A 19867-nucleotide genomic window follows, 5' to 3' on the forward strand; every position below is an offset into this window, starting at 1 on the left:
TAGTTATTCCTGGTAGTAATTGATAGACTATTGAATTGATCTATAGTTTACAATTAAATTTCAATTGTAGCAAGATATTCATCAAATGTAGTGAATGATTGATATTAATGAAACTTTTTGATATACTTAATTAAGATAATTACGTTAAAAACTTTGGCTCATTAAACTTAAGGTCTAACATTGTTTTACTCTGTGTTGAACCCGTGTATACACTGGGATGGGTTAGGGTTAGGGTTAGGGTTAGGGTATAGGCACTTTGACGAGATGCGTGTGCGGGAATGCGGGACTCCGCCTATTAATCCACGTGACTGTCAATCATTTCTTTCTATAAATATCTGATGATTTGGTGTTTTATCATTCTTTTGATTGTGACTTTGTTGGATTATATGGGTTAGGGTTAGGGTTAGGGTTAGGGTTAGGGTTAGGGTTGGGTTAGGGTTGGGTTAGGGTTAGGGTTAGGGTTAGGGTTGGGTTGGGTTAGGGTTAGGGTTAGGGTTAGGGTGGGTTGGGTTAGGGTTAGGGTTAGGGTTAGGGTTTGGGGTTAGGGTTAGGGTTAGGGTTAGGGTTAGGGTATAGGCACTTTGACGAGATGCGTGTGCGGGAATGCGGGACTCCGCCTATTAATCCACGTGACTGTCAATCATTTCTTTCTATAAATATCTGATGATTTGGTGTTTTATCATTCTTTTGATTGTGACTTTGTTGGATTATATGGGTTAGGGTTAGGGTTAGGGTTAGGGTTAGGGTTGGGTTAGGGTTAGGGTTAGGGTTAGGGTTAGGGTTGGGTTGGGTTGGGGTGGGTTGGGTTAGGGTTAGGGTTAGGGTTAGGGTTAGGGTATAGGCACTTTGACGAGATGCGTGTGCGGGAATGCGGGACTCCGCCTATTAATCCACGTGACTGTCAATCGTTTCTTTCTATAAATATCTGATGATTTGGTGTTTTTATCATTCTTTTGATTGTGACTTTGTTGGATTATATGGGTTTTTCACTTGTTAAAGGTAACTGCATTTTTTAATATCATTATTTAATTGCTCATTATCCTGCATTCTAATGTTAAGTAGCAATAGATATGAAATTTTATAAACATAGTAGTTATTCCTGGTAGTAATTTATAGACTATTAAATTGATCTATAGTTTACAATCAAATTTCAATTGTAGCAAGATATTCATCAAATGTAGTGAATGATTGATATTAATGAAACTTTTTGATGTACTTAATTAAGATAATTACGTTAAAAACTTTGGCTCATTAAACTTAAGGTTTAACATTGTTTTACTCTGTGTTGAACCCGTGTATACACTGGGATCAACTAGGGTATACCCTGAGTTTACCCTGGGTATACCCCGGGTATACCCTGGGTTTACCCCGGGTATACCCTGGGTTTACCCCGGGTATACCCTTGGTGTACCCAGGGTATACCCTGGGTTAAACCTGGGTATATCCTGGGTTTAACCCGGGTATACCCTGAGTTTATCCCGGGTTTAACCCGGGTATACCCTGGGTTTACCCCGGGTATACCCTGGGTTAAACCCGGGTATACCCTGGGTTAAACCCGGGTATACCCTGGGTTAAACCCGGGATTATATGGGTTAGGGTTAGGGTTAGGGTTAGGGTTAGGGTTAGGGTTGGGTTAGGGTTAGGGTTAGGGTTAGGGTTAGGGTTGGGTTGGGTTGGGGTGGGTTGGGTTAGGGTTAGGGTTAGGGTTAGGGTTAGGGTATAGGCACTTTGACGAGATGCGTGTGCGGGAATGCGGGACTCCGCCTATTAATCCACGTGACTGTCAATCGTTTCTTTCTATAAATATCTGATGATTTGGTGTTTTTATCATTCTTTTGATTGTGACTTTGTTGGATTATATGGGTTTTTCACTTGTTAAAGGTAACTGCATTTTTTAATATCATTATTTAATTGCTCATTATCCTGCATTCTAATGTTAAGTAGCAATAGATATGAAATTTTATAAACATAGTAGTTATTCCTGGTAGTAATTGATAGACTATTAAATTGATCTATAGTTTACAATCAAATTTCAATTGTAGCAAGATATTCATCAAATGTAGTGAATGATTGATATTAATGAAACTTTTTGATGTACTTAATTAAGATAATTACGTTAAAAACTTTGGCTCATTAAACTTAAGGTTTAACATTGTTTTACTCTGTGTTGAACCCGTGTATACACTGGGATCAACTAGGGTATACCCTGAGTTTACCCTGGGTATACCCCGGGTATACCCTGGGTTTACCCCGGGTATACCCTGGGTTTACCCCGGGTATACCCTTGGTGTACCCAGGGTATACCCTGGGTTAAACCTGGGTATATCCTGGGTTTAACCCGGGTATACCCTGAGTTTATCCCGGGTTTAACCCGGGTATACCCTGGGTTTACCCCGGGTATACCCTGGGTTAAACCCGGGTATACCCTGGGTTAAACCCGGGTATACCCTGGGTTAAACCCGGGTATACCCTGGGTTAAACCTGGGTATACTCTAGGTTAAACCCGCGTTTAATCTGTGTTAAACCCGGGCATACTCTTGGTTAAACCCAGCGTATACCCTGGGTTTTACCCGGGTGTACCCTGGATTAAACCATGGTAAAGGCCGAGTTATATTTAGGTTTACCCCGGAATATACCCTAGACTATACTCGGGTTTAACCCAAGGTTGATCTTTGAGAATAGAGTTTAATATATATTTTTGTTAAACATTTAATTAATTGAGATATAATGCCGGGTAATTATTTCTTATCATCATCTAAGTTGAAAATTAGATATTATAAAAAAAAAAAAAAGCTTTTCTCATTACGAGTGTCTAAACACGTCATATTTTTTAAAAATTTTAGATGGATATGGAAGATACGAAACAAACTTTTTCTGAAACGGTGTTGGAGAATTTCAACCTAGCCAAGGCGTACAATTCTGTATCTGAAACACCACAACTCTTTTTAAGAAGGGATGATCGGATTTTTGGAAGATGCCTGACAGTCGATGAAGTAGAAAGAGAAGTATGGTTGAGATATTCCTTTGACATTGATGGATGCGTTGTGGAGTTTAAATCTTTGGCCGCAATAAGAATGCCCGTGAGACATATCACACTGTTTCCAAATGATAATGCAAGTCTACGGAACGTTAGAGGCTTTTTGAAAAAGCACGTCAGATTAACAGAATACAGTAAAAGCGAACTTATGACCTTCTCAAACAGCTTAGGGTTCCAGCTATTTTATGAAAGAGGGTGGGAATGTTGGATAGCTTTAATTCCTATGCACCAGATGCATTCAGTTGCATTATCCATTCAGCAAGTGAGACAACAAGCCATCGCCACATTTCTTCAGCTGAGAGAGAATTTTAAAAATACACTAATGGCTCTTGCTTTGCGTGGAGAGGCTAGAAGAACTCTCGAAAAGAATGACATAAATGACGTTCGAAAAATGTTCATTTTACCTGACGATTGTTATGCAATACTCGATGCTTTGCAAGCATCTTTAAACTAACTGACCCAAACTGGACTTTTGAGACCAATCATATTTTGCTTCCGCTTTGGTGAAAAAATGACCTGTGGATTATCATTGTCAGATTTTAATACCCAATTTACATTGCGTACAACTATCCATGTTGCTGCAAACATACTGTCAGACTCTGAAGAAGTTGATCTTCTTTGGTCTACTGCGGGATTGCAACAAATCATCGGCCACAGAGGAACACTTTGTACATGCTTATCATTCAAAGACTGTGCCAACTATCAGAGCAATCTAGATGGAAGACCAATGGATATCAAAACTTGTTTGCGGACGATTTGTCGTTTTCCACACGAGGTGCAGTTTGTTCAACTTTACGCTGACATTCCACATCGTCAACCCAATTGTCGATATCATCCAGTGTCGGGTTGCATTGTTGGAGATATGTGTTTCCCACGATCGACAGCAGAGGCATTCCTACGCGACGCTGATCATTATATATCTACATTGCAAAGCAACTGGACATTACTAAGGAGAAGTACATGTAGGATTGAATTTGTTGTTTCGCAGGATTCAGTTGCTGACCATATAAATGCTATGGATTTTATTAATTTAACCAATCTAGAAGTACTTTTAGAAACTGTACCTCTGTTGGTGCCTTTTCCTTTGCATATTCTAACCTGCATTCGACATTTGGGTTTATGGATTTGCAAGGAACTTAAAGAATTATTGAACGAGTATAAAAAAACAGGAAATGTGCGTGCCACCTGGCAATCCTATCAGTTGGAACTAGCCTCCGAAAAACTTTTGTGGGGAAAGCCACTTTGTGGAAGGAGTACATCTTACTCTGTCAATCTAGGACCAGGAGCTCTTGGTCCCAGTAGAAGTTCAACTGACCACTATGGATTTCTATCTTTAGAAGTGTACTCAACCTGTATGCAAAACGAATATAGCATTCCCCCACAAGAAATATGGACAACATCTGAGGTCATATCTAAGATGATAAAACGGTCAGTGGGATTGCACGATCACTTGGATGGCAGCTATGGAGTCATTGGTCGACATTTGGTTGTTGCCTTACTACATGACCTGCACGAAACTGGCAAGGCTGCCAGTTACGTTCTTTTTGAAGATTTCCTACGAGAGATAAAATCTTGCAAGACAACATTTAAGACAGTCGGTGCTGTAACAATTAGATCGCTGGTCAAACTGTTAACAACAAACAGAAGAACAAATTCCCAAATGGTTTTCCCCAGCTTGTACCTGCTCTTGGATAAAAGTAATATATCAGTGGCAGAAGTCATAAAAGCTGGTATTCTTGAACTTGACCTTAAACATTTTCCAGCTGTTACAACATATGACAGGCATGGGAATATGACACTGACTTGGTCATTTAATGATAAATTCTGGACGGTTGTATATGACAAACGTTCTACAGATATCACAGAAAACACACTTGTCACAATATCAGATTTAGTAAGAGGTGAATTGGAAAAACGGGGGCTAATATACCCAAGTAAGATTAAGAAAACCCCAAAGATTCTTCCTTGGTTAACAATGTGCCTTCGAAGGCTCCAGAAAGAAAATATGGATATGGAACAATTAGTAATAACAATGACGTATATCAGCTGTATTGCACTTTTGATGCAGGGCCAATATGTCGAATATGACAGGTTAGCTTTACTGACGATCGACCTACCGGTAGATAAAAACAAACTGATCGCCTTGGAGATTTTGTCAAAGTTGCAATTGGCCAGCTTTAGATTTCGCAATTTGCAGTTAAATCGCTTGCACTTCACCATCCCACATAAACTTGAAATGGTGACAGGAGCAGAAAAGAAAAGTACGAAGAAGGGAGAAACAAAGCAATCAGAAGAGGTTACTACCAATGACAATAAAATCGAAGAACTCCCCCCAAAATACGTCGATCATGACAATGCTGACGATGACCCTATTCTATTTGATAAAGACATCGGACATCGAAGAACTTCCACTTGCTTCCCGATTTCTACATCCTTGAAAGCTCCCTGGTCAGCCCAAGAGTTGGAATTCCTGCATGCTCAAAGGTTGGCAGAAGTTGCCATTCGTGAAAAATACGAACGCTTTAAATTACAGTGTTTAAGATCAAATATTCCTTTCCGTACATTTCGGGCTTTTGAAACAAAACTACAAAGACTTTCAAATAAGTAAATATATGCTGCAAGAAGCATAATTTAATTGCATTTACATTTAACAGTTATGTGAGTTATAAGTCATGTTTGATTATAAGCAGGATATTGTTGATTTCGGAATTTCTACATCGGCAATCACTAAAGCAAATAAATTTTGTCTAAGTTTATTTTTGTCTGAGTATTTAATTTGGAAGTAAATGTGAAAAAAGTAATCTTTGACTTTTATTTCTTTATCAAACATTTATCAGGGAGTTTGTGAAATTTAGAACATTTTTTTTAACTTCTTAAATAGTTTCCGTCGAGTCTATTTTTTGATAATGTATTGTGTAGAGAATGGAAGTACTTAAGAATAAAAAATTCTTTAGATGGCTAAAAGTTTCTTGTGAATCAACCTAATGAACTAAGAACTTCAATTAAATACTGAGAAAGGGTTTTTTTTCTTCAAGGTCATGATTTCACAAAGTCTCCATTTATGTTGAATAAGAAAATTGAAAATGTTTTTAATTTTTTTTTATCATAGTGTATAATTTTATTAATGGTTTAAGTTCGCAGACAGATCTTTGTCCGCAAACATAGCGTACTAAATAAATCACGCACAAAAAAGTATGAATGAACTATTTCACTTCTTTTTGAACTGTTTTATAATTTAAAACGGCAAGATAATCTTTTACCATAACTTGCAATTACAGGACAAAGTAAACTCTAATATTTGGCAGTTGCAAATGCTTACTCGAACGTTGAGCTTATGGATTGATGATACACAAGCCGTGTTAACTAGTCTTTCCCATCACTCAGAGCGCCTGCTAACGTTAACACAGAAAGCACAGTCATTGTTTCCTTGTCACTCCTTCAGTGCAGACGGTGATTTTCTTAGGAGAGGTAAGCAATTCATTAATTGAAAGTAATCAGTATACCTAATGATAAAGAATGTTTAGAATGCAAAATTAATTTCTTGTTTGTCTAAAGGAAGTTCAAATAAAAAAATAATAATATTAAATCATTCTACAATTTTAGAATATGTACAGACTTCCATAGATAAGATTAAAATGACTCAATCAAACACAATTGGTTTTGTTCTTATAAAACAAAATATTTTGTCACATACGTTTATTTTAATTATTTTACGATGTTCCTGTGCATTACAGATTCCTCACTTGTCTTGAATTAAATAGCAGTATGGAGAATGACTGGCTATCCGAAGGTAATTTTTATAACATAGATATTGAAACATTGTTTAATATAGCAAGCATATTACAACTTTACATGCATGTTTTTGAATCATATTTGATAGATGAAAACGATCCAAAGTATGAAGCCTTAAGAGAATTTGTCCTTGAGACTCTCGGGAAGTTCAGTCGTAAAATAAGAGAAGTTGGTATTAAGCTTGAAAACCTTGAAAAAAAATTGGACTCAGGAACAGAATGTGCCAAGTTCGAAGCTGATTTGGACCAGATTCATAAGAAAATTGATAAAGAGGTGAAGCCTGAATTTGAAAACGCACTTTCCTTCCAAATTAGTCAAGTGAACTCGAGAATAGACGAGTTAGAAATGGCTCTAGTAAATCCTAAAAAGAGAAAAATGATAGACAATGAAGAATTTGAAGAAGAGGAAACAGAAGCTAAGATCGCGACATCTGTGGAAGAATTAAATGAAAACATAAGAAAAGAAGTCGCGGAAGTGTTCAAGAGCATCGAAAGGAGCTACCGCAAAGAACAGGAAAAAGTTTCGAAGTTACAGCTAGCGTACATTCATTACTGGCTGGGATTGCAGGAAACCATTTCTCCAAGTAAGTATAATATACTCCATGTATAGCAACGGGGAAACGTTTATAAATAAATTAAAATAAAAGAATGAATGCCAGTTTCATTTATTCGTAATGCTTATGCTTTGAGATAGAATGAGAACTCAAAAAGTGTTGTTTTGTTACAATAGCAAAAATGGTAGACATCCAAAATTTGATAAAAGATGGTGTGGAGGATCGCATATGGAGCGAGGGATGGAAGCCAGACGTTCGCGGGGATTTCACCAACTATTTACAGGACAAAGTAAAGAAAATAGTCAAGAAGAAAAGAGCAATCAACGAAAGAACAAAGCTCCAGCAAGAGCTAGACAACTTGGTTGGGAATGATTTGCAATAAAAGTTTGCTTATGGTTTGTGTAAAAAGAAAAGCATCTGTTCACTAAGTATTGCTTATCATTTATGTTATCCTTTATGTAAACCTTTTGTTAGTGCAAGGAAATTTGCTAAAGTAATGAAAGGTAAAAGAAGCAGGAAGCTATATATTATATTAACATTATGTTGATGTAAGGAAAGTAACTTCATAAAATATATGTTGATGTCATTTTTGATAAGAGTAAAAAATGAGTATGTTTTAACAACAAATATGAAAACTAATAAACGAATGATCTTTAAAATAATTTGTTGGTTAGTTTTTCAACAGTCCGCCCAGCGCAACATCAGTAATACATAGTGGATAAAACTTTATCCCTTTAAAAATCCAAGTTTGGGAAAGTTTAATGTATATTTAATTTCAACAGCCTCTGTACAACATTATCCCCGAATATCAAGGTCTGGGATTAGATTTTAGATGATAAACCCGGGATGACCCTAAACATCAGGGTTAGCTCGGGGTTAGGGTTAGGGTTAGGGGTTAGGGTTAGGGTAAGGGTTAGGGTTAGGGTAAAGGCATATTTACGAAATCATTTGCTGTATCAACTCGTCAATGTCACCGAATTGTCACGTGGTCTTTGAAGGGCGGAGTTAAAGGTGGATTGATATATATATAGTGATTGTAGTTTAGGTTAAATTTCTTTAGCAGCCATTTGACCTTACATTTAAACCTGAAACCATAAACTTGATGTTGAACCCTGCATGGGGGTTAAGTTTTGAACTTATACTTCAGTAGAAGCTCTTTTAAGACGAAAATAAAAATCATTTAATGTTCCGGTTTGCATTAAAATTTACAGAAATCAATTAGGCCTACATATTGCAAATCAATTTCAACAAGAGTCCCCCCTCTAACTAATGATAATCATTAACAATCATTTCATGAATATTAACAACACTTATAAGCCTTCAAGTATAGCAACTCTCAATTTTACCAAAAAAATTGGACGGGTACTTTTTCCCCCCGAAACTGTCCCTTGCTACCAAAAGGTTCTTCGATTTCAACTGATTGTCTATGATTAAGATTACTGTAATATAAGCAATATATTCCAAAACATTTAGAAGGTTTCCTTGTTGATTGACCATACAGATAATTTAACGAGAAACAGAAAGTCATGGGCTAATTCATTGGGGTGGAACTTTTAAACAAAAGCATTTATCATTTAACTAATGCTGTCTATTTCTTTGTATTGATGTAATAAAAGATAGATTAGGCTGCAAATATTAAAACAAAGAGACTTAGTAGGTTTCCTATGTGATTAAATTGTACTGACATTTCAACGCGAAGCCGAAAACCATGGGTTCCCTCATGGAGGTTTAAATTCAAGTTAAAAGCACATTTCTTTGAAATCTTACTGGTTATTTCTTTGTATTGATGTTGAAAAGATACAGAAAAAGGTGCCAGGATAGATTCCAAAAGATTTAGGAGTTTCCCTTGGTGATTAACCATACTGATAATTTAATGAGAAACAGATAATCATGGGTTCTGTCATTGGGGTGGAATTTTTTAACAAAAGCATTTATCACTTAACTAATGCTGTTTTATTTCTTTGTATTGATGTTATAAAAGATAAGTTAGGCTGCAAATATTTACACAAAAAGACTAAGTAGGTGTCCTGTGTGATTAACTGTACTGACATATCAACGCGAAGCCAAAAACCATGGGTTCCTTCATGGAGGTTTAAATTCAAGTTCAAAGCACTTTTCTTTTAAATTTTACTGGTTATTTCCTTGTATTGATGTAATAAAAGTTAAAAAAGGGTGCCAGGATAAATTCAAAAAGATTTAGGAGTTTTTCTTAGAGACTCACTATACTAATTTTCTCTGTATGAACTGAAAATTATGAGCTCTTTTTTGGGCTGCAATTTCTGAATAAAATGATTTCTCACACTTAATTAATGCTGATTTTCCCTTGAATTCATTTAATAACAGGTAATTTAGGGTGCACATATTAATCAAAGCAGGTTTAGGGTTAGGGTTAGGGTTAGGGTTGGGTTGGCGTTAGGTTTAGGGTTAGGGTTGGGTTGGGGTTAAGGTTAGGCTTAGGTTAAGGGTTAGGGTTAGGTTTAGGGTAAGTGTTTCGGTTAAATTGAAGTAGGGTAAAGGCATATTTACGAAATCATTTGCTGTATCAACTCGTCAATGTCACCGAATTGTCACGTGGTCTTTGAAGGGCGGAGTTAAAGGTGGATTGATATATATATAGTGATTGTAGTTTAGGTTAAATTTCTTTAGCAGCCATTTGACCTTACATTTAAACCTGAAACCATAAACTTGATGTTGAACCCTGCATGGGGGTTAAGTTTTGAACTTATACTTCAGTAGAAGCTCTTTTAAGACGAAAATAAAAATCATTTAATGTTCCGGTTTGCATTAAAATTTACAGAAATCAATTAGGGTTAGGGTTAGGGTTAGGGTTAGGGTTAGGGTTATGTTGGGGTTAGGGTTAGGTTTAGGTTAAGGGTTAGGGTTAGGGTTAGGGTTAGGGTTAGGGTATAGGCACTTTGACGAGATGCGTGTGCGGGAATGCGGGACTCCGCCTATTAATCCACGTGACTGTCATTCATTTCTTTCTATAAATATCTGATGATTTGGTGTTTTATCATTCTTTTGATTGTGACTTTGTTGGATTATATGGGTTTTTCACTTGTTAAAGGTAGCTGCATTTTTTAATATCATTATTTAATTGCTCATTATCCTGCATTCTAATGTTAAGTAGCAATAGATATGAAATTTTATAAACATAGTAGTTATTCCTTGTAGTAATTGATAGACTATTGAATTGATCTATAGTTTGCAATTAAATTTCAATTGTAGCAAGATATTCATCAAATATAGTGAATGATTGATATTAATGAAACTTTTTGATATACTTAATTAAGATAATTACGTTAAAAACTTTGGCTCATTAAACTTAAGGTCTAACATTGTTTTACTCTGTGTTGAACCCGTGTATACACTGGGATCAACTGAGTTTACCCTGGGTATACCCCGGGTATACCCTGGGTTTGTCCCGGGTATACCCTTGGTGTACCCAGGGTATACCCTGGGTTAAACCCGGGTATATCCGGGGTTTAACCCGGGTATACCCTGAGTTTATCCCGGGTTTAACCCGGGTATACCCTGGGTTTACCCCGGGTATACCCTGGGTTAAACCCGGGTATACCCTGGGTTAAACCCGGGTATACCCTGGGTTAAACCCGAGTATACCCTGGGTTAAACCTGGGTATACTCTGGGTTAAACCCGCGTTTAATCTGTGTTAAACTCGGGCATACTCTTGGTTAAACCCAGCGTATACCCTGGGTTTTACCCGGGTGTACCTGGATTAAACCATGGTAAAGGCCGAGTTATATTTAGGTTTACCCCGGAATATACCCTAGACTATACTCGGGTTTAACCCAAGGTTGATCTTTGAGAATAGAGTTTAATATATATTTTTGTTAAAAAATTAATTAATTGAGATATAATGCCGGGTAATTATTTCTTATCATCATCTAAGTTGAAAATTAGATATTATTAAAAAAAAAGCTTTTCTCATTACGAGTGTCTAAACATGTCATATTTTTTAAAATTTTTAGATGGATATGGAAGACACGGAACAAACTTTTTCTGAAACGGTGTTGGAGAATTTCAACCTAGCCAAGGCGTACAATTCTGTATCTGAAACACCACAACTCTTTTTAAGAAGGGATGATCGGATTTTTGGAAGATGTCTGACAGTCGATGAAGTAGAAAGAGAAGTATGGTTGAGATATTCCTTTGACATTGATGGATGCGTTGTGGAGTTTAAATCTTTGGCCGCAATAAGAATGCCCGTGAGACATATCACACTGTTTCCAAATGATAATGCAAGTCTACGGAACGTTAGAGGCTTTTTGAAAAAGCACGTCAGATTAACAGAATACAGTAAAAGCGAACTTATGACCTTCTCAAACAGCTTAGGGTTCCAGCTATTTTATGAAAGAGGGTGGGAATGTTGGATAGCTTTAATTCCTATGCACCAGATGCATTCAGTTGCATTATCCATTCAGCAAGTGAGACAACAAGCCCTCGCCACATTTCTTCAGCTGAGAGAGAATTTTAAAAATACACTAATGGCTCTTGCTTTGCGTGGAGAGGCTAGAAGAACTCTCGAAAAGAATGACATTAATGACGTTCGAAAAATGTTCATTTTACCTGACGATTGTTATGCAATACTCGATGCTTTGCAAGCATCTTTAAACCAACTGACCCAAACTGGACTTTTGAGACCAATCATATTTTGCTTCCGCTTTGGTGAAAAAATGACCTGTGGATTATCATTGTCAGATTTTAATACCCAATTTACATTGCGTACAACTATCCATGTTGCTGCAAACATACTGTCAGACTCTGAAGAAGTTGATCTTCTTTGGTCTACTGCGGGATTGCAACAAATCATCGGCCACAGAGGAACACTTTGTACATGCTTATCATTCAAAGACTGTGCCAACTATCAGAGCAATCTAGATGGAAGACCAATGGATATCAAAACTTGTTTGCGGACGATTTGTCGTTTTCCACACGAGGTGCAGTTTGTTCAACTTTACGCTGACATTCCACATCGTCAACCCAATTGTCGATATCATCCAGTGTCGGGTTGCATTGTTGGAGGTATGTGTTTCCCACGATCGACAGCAGAGGCATTCCTACGCGACGCTGATCATTATATATCTACATTGCAAAGCAACTGGACATTACTAAGGAGAAGTACATGTAGGATTGAATTTGTTGTTTCGCAGGATTCAGTTGCTGACCATATAAATGCTATGGATTTTATTAATTTAACCAATCTAGAAGTACTTTTAGAAACTGTACCTCTGTTGGTGCCTTTTCCTTTGCATATTCTAACATGCATTCGACATTTGGGTTTATGGATTTGCAAGGAACTTAAAGAATTATTGAACGAGTATAAAAAAACAGGAAATGTGCGTGCCACCTGGCAATCCTATCAGTTGGAACTAGCCTCCGAAAAACTTTTGTGGGGAAAGCCACTTTGTGGAAGGAGTACATCTTACTCTATCAATCTAGGACCAGGAGCTCTTGGTCCCAGTAGAAGTTCAACTGACCACTATGGATTTCTATCTTTAGAAGTGTACTCAACCTGTATGCAAAACGAATATAGCATTCCCCCACAAGAAATATGGACAACATCTGAGGTCATATCTAAGATGATAAAACGGTCAGTGGGATTGCACGATCACTTGGATGGCAGCTATGGAGTCATTGGTCGACATTTGGTTGTTGCCTTACTACATGACCTGCACGAAACTGGCAAGGCTGCCAGTTACGTTCTTTTTGAAGATTTCCTACGAGAGATAAAATCTTGCAAGACAACATTTAAGACAGTCGGTGCTGTAACAATTAGATCGCTGGTCAAACTGTTAACAACAAACAGAAGAACAAATTCCCAAATGGTTTTCCCCAGCTTGTACCTGCTCTTGGATAAAAGTAATATATCAGTGGCAGAAGGCATAAAAGCTGGTATTCTTGAACTTGACCTTAAACATTTTCCTGCTGTTACAACATATGACAGGCATGGAAATATGACACTGACTTGGTCATTTAATGATAAATTCTTGACGGTTGTATATGACAAACGTTCTACAGATATCACAGAAAACACACTTGTCACAATATCAGATTTAGTAAGAGGTGAATTGGAAAAACGGGGGCTAATATACCCAAGTAAGATTAAGAAAACCCCAAAGATTCTTCCTTGGTTAACAATGTGCCTTCGAAGGCTCCAGAAAGAAAATATGGATATGGAACAATTAGTAATAACAATGACGTATATCAGCTGTATTGCACTTTTGATGCAGGGCCAATATGTCGAATATGACAGGTTAGCTTTACTGACGATCGACCTACCGGTAGATAAAAACAAACTCATCGCCTTGGAGATTTTGTCAAAGTTGCAATTGGCCAGCTTTAGATTTCGCAATTTGCAGTTAAATCGCTTGCACTTCACTATCCCACATAAACTTGAAATGTTGACAGGAGCAGAAAAGAAAAGTACGAAGAAGGGAGAAACAAAGCAATCAGAAGAGGTTACTACCAATGACAATAAAGTCGAAGAACTCCCCCCAAAATACGTCGATCATGACAATGCTGACGATGACCCTATTCTATTTGATAAAGACATCGGACATCGAAGAACTTCCACTTGCTTCCCGATTTCTACATCCTTGAAAGCTCCCTGGTCAGCCCAAGAGTTGGAATTCCTGCATGCTCAAAGGTTGGCAGAAGTTACCATTCGTGAAAAATACGAACGCTTTAAATTACAGTGTTTAAGATCAAATATTCCTTTCCGTACATTTCGGGCTTTTGAAACAAAACTACAAAGACTTTCAAATAAGTAAATATATGCTGCAAGAAGCATAATTTAATTGCATTTACATTTAACAGTTATGTGAGTTATAAGTCATGTTTGATTATAAGCAGGATATTGTTGATTTCGGAATTTCTACATCGGCAATCACTAAAGCAAATAAATTTTGTCCAAGTTTATTTTTGTCTGAGTATTTAATTTGGAAGTAAATGTGAAAAAAGTAATCTTTGACTTTTATTTCTTTATCAAACATTTATCAGGGAGTTTGTGAAATGTAGAACATTTTTTTTAACTTCTTAAATAGTTTCCGTCAAGTCTATTTTTTGATAATGTATTGTGTAGAGAATGGAAGTACTTAAGAATAAAAAATTGTTTAGATGGCTAAAAGTTTCTTGTGAATCAACCTAATGAACTAAGAACTTCAATTAAATACTGAGAAAGGGTTTTTTTTTCTTCAAGGTCATGATTTCACAAAGTCTCCATTTATGTTGAATAAGAAAATTGAAAATGTTTTGAATTTTTTTTTTATCATAGTGTATAATTTATTAATGGTTTAAGTTCGCAGACAGATCTTTGTCCGCAAACATGGCGTACTAAATAAATCACGCACAAAAAAGTATAAATGAACTATTTCACTTCTTTTTGAACTGTTTTATAATTTAAAACGGCAAGATAATCTTTTACCATAACTTGCAATTACAGGACAAAGTATACACTAATATTTGGCAGTTGCAAATGCTTACTCGAACGTTGAGCTTATGGATTGATGATACACAAGCCGTGTTAACTAGTCTTTCCCATCACTCAGAGCGCCTGCTAACGTTAACACAGAAAGCACAGTCATTGTTTCCTTGTCACTCCTTCAGTGCAGACGGTGATTTTCTTAGGAGAGGTAAGCAATTCATTAATTGAAAGTAATCAGTATACCTAATGATAAAGAATGTTTAGAATGCAAAATTAATTTCTTGTTTGTCTAAAGGAAGTTCAAATAAAAAAATAATAATATTAAATCATTCTACAATTTTAGAATATGTACAGACTTCCATAGATAAGATTAAAATGACTCAATCAAACACAATTGGTTTTGTTCTTATAAAACAAAATATTTTGTCACATACGTTTATTTTAATTATTTTACGATGTTCCTGTGCATTACAGATTCCTCACTTGTCTTGAATTAAATAGCAGTATGGAGAATGACTGGCTATCCGAAGGTAATTTTTATAACATAGATATTGAAACATTGTTTAATATAGCAAGCATATTACAACTTTACATGCATGTTTTTGAATCATATTTGATAGATGAAAACGATCCAAAGTATGAAGCCTTAAGAAAATTTGTCCTTGAGACTCTCGGGAAGTTCAGTCGTAAAATAAGAGAAGTTGGTATTAAGCTTGAAAACCTTGAAAAAAAATTGGACTCGGGAACAGAATGTGCCAAGTTCGAAGCTGATTTGGACCAGATTCATAAGAAAATTGATAAAGAGGTGAAGCCTGAATTTGAAAACGCACTTTCCTTCCAAATTAGTCAAGTGAACTCGAGAATAGACGAGTTAGAAATGGCTCTAGTAAATCCTAAAAAGAGAAAAATGATAGACAATGAAGAATTTGAAGAAGAGGAAACAGAAGCTAAGATCGCGACATCTGTGGAAGAATTAAATGAAAACATAAGAAAAGAAGTCGCGGAAGTGTTCAAGAGCATCGAAAGGAGCTACCGCAAAGAACAGGAAAAAGTTTCGAAGTTACAGCTAGCGTACATTCATTACTGGCTGGGATTGCAGGAAACCATTTCTCCAAGTAAGTATAATATACTCCATGTATAGCAACGGGGAAACGTTTATACTTAAATTAAGATAAAAGAATGAATGCCAGTTTCATTTATTCGTAATGCTTATGCTTTGAGATAGAATGAGAACTCAAAAAGTGTTGTTTTGTTACAATAGCAAAAATGGTAGACATCCAAAATTTGATAAAAGATGGTGTGGAGGATCGCATATGGAGCGAGGGATGGAAGCCAGACGTTCGCGGGGATTTCACCAACTATTTACAGGACAAAGTAAAGAAAATAGTCAAGAAGAAAAGAGCAATCAACGAAAGAACAAAGCTCCAGCAAGAGCTAGACAACTTGGTTGGGAATGATTTGCAATAAAAGTTTGCTTATGGTTTGTGTAAAAAGAAAAGCATCTGTTCACTAAGTATTGCTTATCATTTATGTTATCCTTTATGTAAACCTTTTGTTAGTGCAAGGAAATTTGCTAAAGTAATGAAAGGTAAAAGAAGCAGGAAGCTATATATTATATTAACATTATGTTGATGTAAGGAAAGTAACTTCATAAAATATATGTTGATGTCATTTTTGATAAGAGTAAACAATGAGTATGTTTTAACAACAAATATGAAAACTAATAAACGAATGATCTTTAAAATAATTTGTTGGTTAGTTTTTCAACAGTCCGCCCAGCGCAACATCAGTTATACATAGTGGATAAAACTTTATCCCTTTAAAAATCCAAGTTTGGGAAAGTTTAATGTATACTTAATTTCAACAGCCTCTGTACAACATTATCCCCGAATATCAAGGTCTGGGATTAGATTTTAGATGATAAACCCGGGATGACCCTAAAGGGTTAGGGTTAGGGTTAGGGTTAGGGGTTAGGGTTAGGGTAAGGGTTAGGGTTAGGGTAAAGGCATATTTACGAAATCATTTGCTGTATCAACTCGTCAATGTCACCGAATTGTCACGTGGTCTTTGAAGGGCGGAGTTAAAGGTGGATTGATATATATATAGTGATTGTAGTTTAGGTTAAATTTCTTTAGCAGCCATTTGACCTTACATTTAAACCTGAAACCATAAACTTGATGTTGAACCCTGCATGGGGGTTAAGTTTTGAACTTATACTTCAGTAGAAGCTCTTTTAAGACGAAAATAAAAATCATTTAATGTTCCGGTTTGCATTAAAATTTACAGAAATCAATTAGGCCTACATATTGCAAATCAATTTCAACAAGAGTCCCCCCTCTAACTAATGATAATCATTAACAATCATTTCATGAATATTAACAACACTTATAAGCCTTCAAGTATAGCAACTCTCAATTTTACCAAAAAAATTGGACGGGTACTTTTTCCCCCCGAAACTGTCCCTTGCTACCAAAAGGTTCTTCGATTTCAACTGATTGTCTATGATTAAGATTACTGTAATATAAGCAATATATTCCAAAACATTTAGAAGGTTTCCTTGTTGATTGACCATACAGATAATTTAACGAGAAACAGAAAGTCATGGGCTAATTCATTGGGGTGGAACTTTTAAACAAAAGCATTTATCATTTAACTAATGCTGTCTATTTCTTTGTATTGATGTAATAAAAGATAGATTAGGCTGCAAATATTAAAACAAAGAGACTTAGTAGGTTTCCTATGTGATTAAATTGTACTGACATTTCAACGCGAAGCCGAAAACCATGGGTTCCCTCATGGAGGTTTAAATTCAAGTTAAAAGCACATTTCTTTGAAATCTTACTGGTTATTTCTTTGTATTGATGTTGAAAAGATACAGAAAAAGGTGCCAGGATAGATTCCAAAAGATTTAGGAGTTTCCCTTGGTGATTAACCATACTGATAATTTAATGAGAAACAGATAATCATGGGTTCTGTCATTGGGGTGGAATTTTTTAACAAAAGCATTTATCACTTAACTAATGCTGTTTTATTTCTTTGTATTGATGTTATAAAAGATAAGTTAGGCTGCAAATATTTACACAAAAAGACTAAGTAGGTGTCCTGTGTGATTAACTGTACTGACATTTCAACGCGAAGCCAAAAACCATGGGTTCCTTCATGGAGGTTTAAATTCAAGTTCAAAGCACTTTTCTTTTAAATTTTACTGGTTATTTCCTTGTATTGATGTAATAAAAGTTAAAAAAGGGTGCCAGGATAAATTCAAAAAGATTTAGGAGTTTTTCTTAGAGACTCACTATACTAATTTTCTCTGTATGAACTGAAAATTATGAGCTCTTTTTTGGGCTGCAATTTCTGAATAAAATGATTTCTCACACTTAATTAATGCTGATTTTCCCTTGAATTCATTTAATAACAGGTAATTTAGGGTGCACATATTAATCAAAGCAGGTTTAGGGTTAGGGTTAGGGTTAGGGTTGGGTTGGCGTTAGGTTTAGGGTTAGGGTTGGGTTGGGGTTAGGGTTAGGCTTAGGTTAAGGGTTAGGGTTAGGTTTAGGGTAAGTGTTTCGGTTAAATTGAAGTAGGGTAAAGGCATATTTACGAAATCATTTGCTGTATCAACTCGTCAATGTCACCGAATTGTCACGTGGTCTTTGAAGGGCGGAGTTAAAGGTGGATTGATATATATATAGTGATTGTAGTTTAGGTTAAATTTCTTTAGCAGCCATTTGACCTTACATTTAAACCTGAAACCATAAACTTGATGTTGAACCCTGCATGGGGGTTAAGTTTTGAACTTATACTTCAGTAGAAGCTCTTTTAAGACGAAAATAAAAATCATTTAATGTTCCGGTTTGCATTAAAATTTACAGAAATCAATTAGGGTTAGGGTTAGGGTTAGGGTTAGGGTTAGGGTTATGTTGGGGTTAGGGTTAGGTTTAGGTTAAGGGTTAGGGTTAGGGTTAGGGTTAGGGTTAGGGTATAGGCACTTTGACGAGATGCGTGTGCGGGAATGCGGGACTCCGCCTATTAATCCACGTGACTGTCATTCATTTCTTTCTATAAATATCTGATGATTTGGTGTTTTATCATTCTTTTGATTGTGACTTTGTTGGATTATATGGGTTTTTCACTTGTTAAAGGTAGCTGCATTTTTTAATATCATTATTTAATTGCTCATTATCCTGCATTCTAATGTTAAGTAGCAATAGATATGAAATTTTATAAACATAGTAGTTATTCCTTGTAGTAATTGATAGACTATTGAATTGATCTATAGTTTGCAATTAAATTTCAATTGTAGCAAGATATTCATCAAATATAGTGAATGATTGATATTAATGAAACTTTTTGATATACTTAATTAAGATAATTACGTTAAAAACTTTGGCTCATTAAACTTAAGGTCTAACATTGTTTTACTCTGTGTTGAACCCGTGTATACACTGGGATCAACTGAGTTTACCCTGGGTATACCCCGGGTATACCCTGGGTTTGTCCCGGGTATACCCTTGGTGTACCCAGGGTATACCCTGGGTTAAACCCGGGTATATCCGGGGTTTAACCCGGGTATACCCTGAGTTTATCCCGGGTTTAACCCGGGTATACCCTGGGTTTACCCCGGGTATACCCTGGGTTAAACCCGGGTATACCCTGGGTTAAACCCGGGTATACCCTGGGTTAAACCCGAGTATACCCTGGGTTAAACCTGGGTATACTCTGGGTTAAACCCGCGTTTAATCTGTGTTAAACTCGGGCATACTCTTGGTTAAACCCAGCGTATACCCTGGGTTTTACCCGGGTGTACCTGGATTAAACCATGGTAAAGGCCGAGTTATATTTAGGTTTACCCCGGAATATACCCTAGACTATACTCGGGTTTAACCCAAGGTTGATCTTTGAGAATAGAGTTTAATATATATTTTTGTTAAAAAATTAATTAATTGAGATATAATGCCGGGTAATTATTTCTTATCATCATCTAAGTTGAAAATTAGATATTATTAAAAAAAAAGCTTTTCTCATTACGAGTGTCTAAAC

The 19867-nt window shown here is 36.2% G+C and overlaps 3 protein-coding genes across 3 annotated transcripts; all 3 read left to right on the forward strand.

The window, feature by feature from the left end:
• Positions 1–5390: 5390 nt before the first annotated feature.
• Positions 5391–8021, forward strand: LOC128169758 (uncharacterized). Its single transcript, XM_052835842.1, has 5 exons — positions 5391–5521; positions 6316–6505; positions 6772–6827; positions 6918–7412; positions 7559–8021. The coding sequence occupies exons 3-5, from the start codon at positions 6803–6805 to the stop codon at positions 7762–7764; spliced, it is 726 nt and encodes a 241-aa protein (XP_052691802.1). The 5' UTR covers positions 5391–5521; positions 6316–6505; positions 6772–6802; the 3' UTR covers positions 7765–8021.
• Positions 8022–11395: 3374 nt separating this feature from the next.
• Positions 11396–14294, forward strand: LOC128169760 (uncharacterized). The gene has a single exon (XM_052835844.1). It carries the CDS (start codon positions 11604–11606, stop codon positions 14172–14174), a length of 2571 nt encoding a protein of 856 aa, XP_052691804.1. The 5' UTR covers positions 11396–11603; the 3' UTR covers positions 14175–14294.
• A 1125-nt stretch (positions 14295–15419) lies between these two features.
• On the forward strand, positions 15420–16505 carry LOC128169762 (uncharacterized). Its single transcript, XM_052835845.1, has 2 exons — positions 15420–15942; positions 16089–16505. The coding sequence occupies exons 1-2, from the start codon at positions 15420–15422 to the stop codon at positions 16292–16294; spliced, it is 729 nt and encodes a 242-aa protein (XP_052691805.1). The 3' UTR covers positions 16295–16505.
• Positions 16506–19867: the final 3362 nt, after the last annotated feature.

The sequence above is a fragment of the Crassostrea angulata genome, unplaced genomic scaffold (genome assembly GCF_025612915.1).
Source record: "Crassostrea angulata isolate pt1a10 unplaced genomic scaffold, ASM2561291v2 HiC_scaffold_206, whole genome shotgun sequence".
NCBI classification, from domain to species: domain Eukaryota; kingdom Metazoa; phylum Mollusca; class Bivalvia; order Ostreida; family Ostreidae; genus Magallana; species Magallana angulata.

Excerpts from the sequence above, each read along its gene's own strand:
- LOC128169762 (XM_052835845.1), top strand. The coding sequence starts at position 15,420 with ATGCATGTTTTTGAATCATATTTGATAGATGAAAACGATCCAAAGTAT. Across the intron at positions 15,943-16,088 it reads GCAGGAAACCATTTCTCCAA|CAAAAATGGTAGACATCCAA; the intron begins GTAAGTATAATA and ends TTGTTACAATAG.
- LOC128169760 (XM_052835844.1), top strand. The coding sequence starts at position 11,604 with ATGCCCGTGAGACATATCACACTGTTTCCAAATGATAATGCAAGTCTA.
- LOC128169758 (XM_052835842.1), top strand. The coding sequence starts at position 6,803 with ATGGAGAATGACTGGCTATCCGAAG. Across the intron at positions 6,828-6,917 it reads GAATGACTGGCTATCCGAAG|ATGAAAACGATCCAAAGTAT; the intron begins GTAATTTTTATA and ends CATATTTGATAG. Across the intron at positions 7,413-7,558 it reads GCAGGAAACCATTTCTCCAA|CAAAAATGGTAGACATCCAA; the intron begins GTAAGTATAATA and ends TTGTTACAATAG.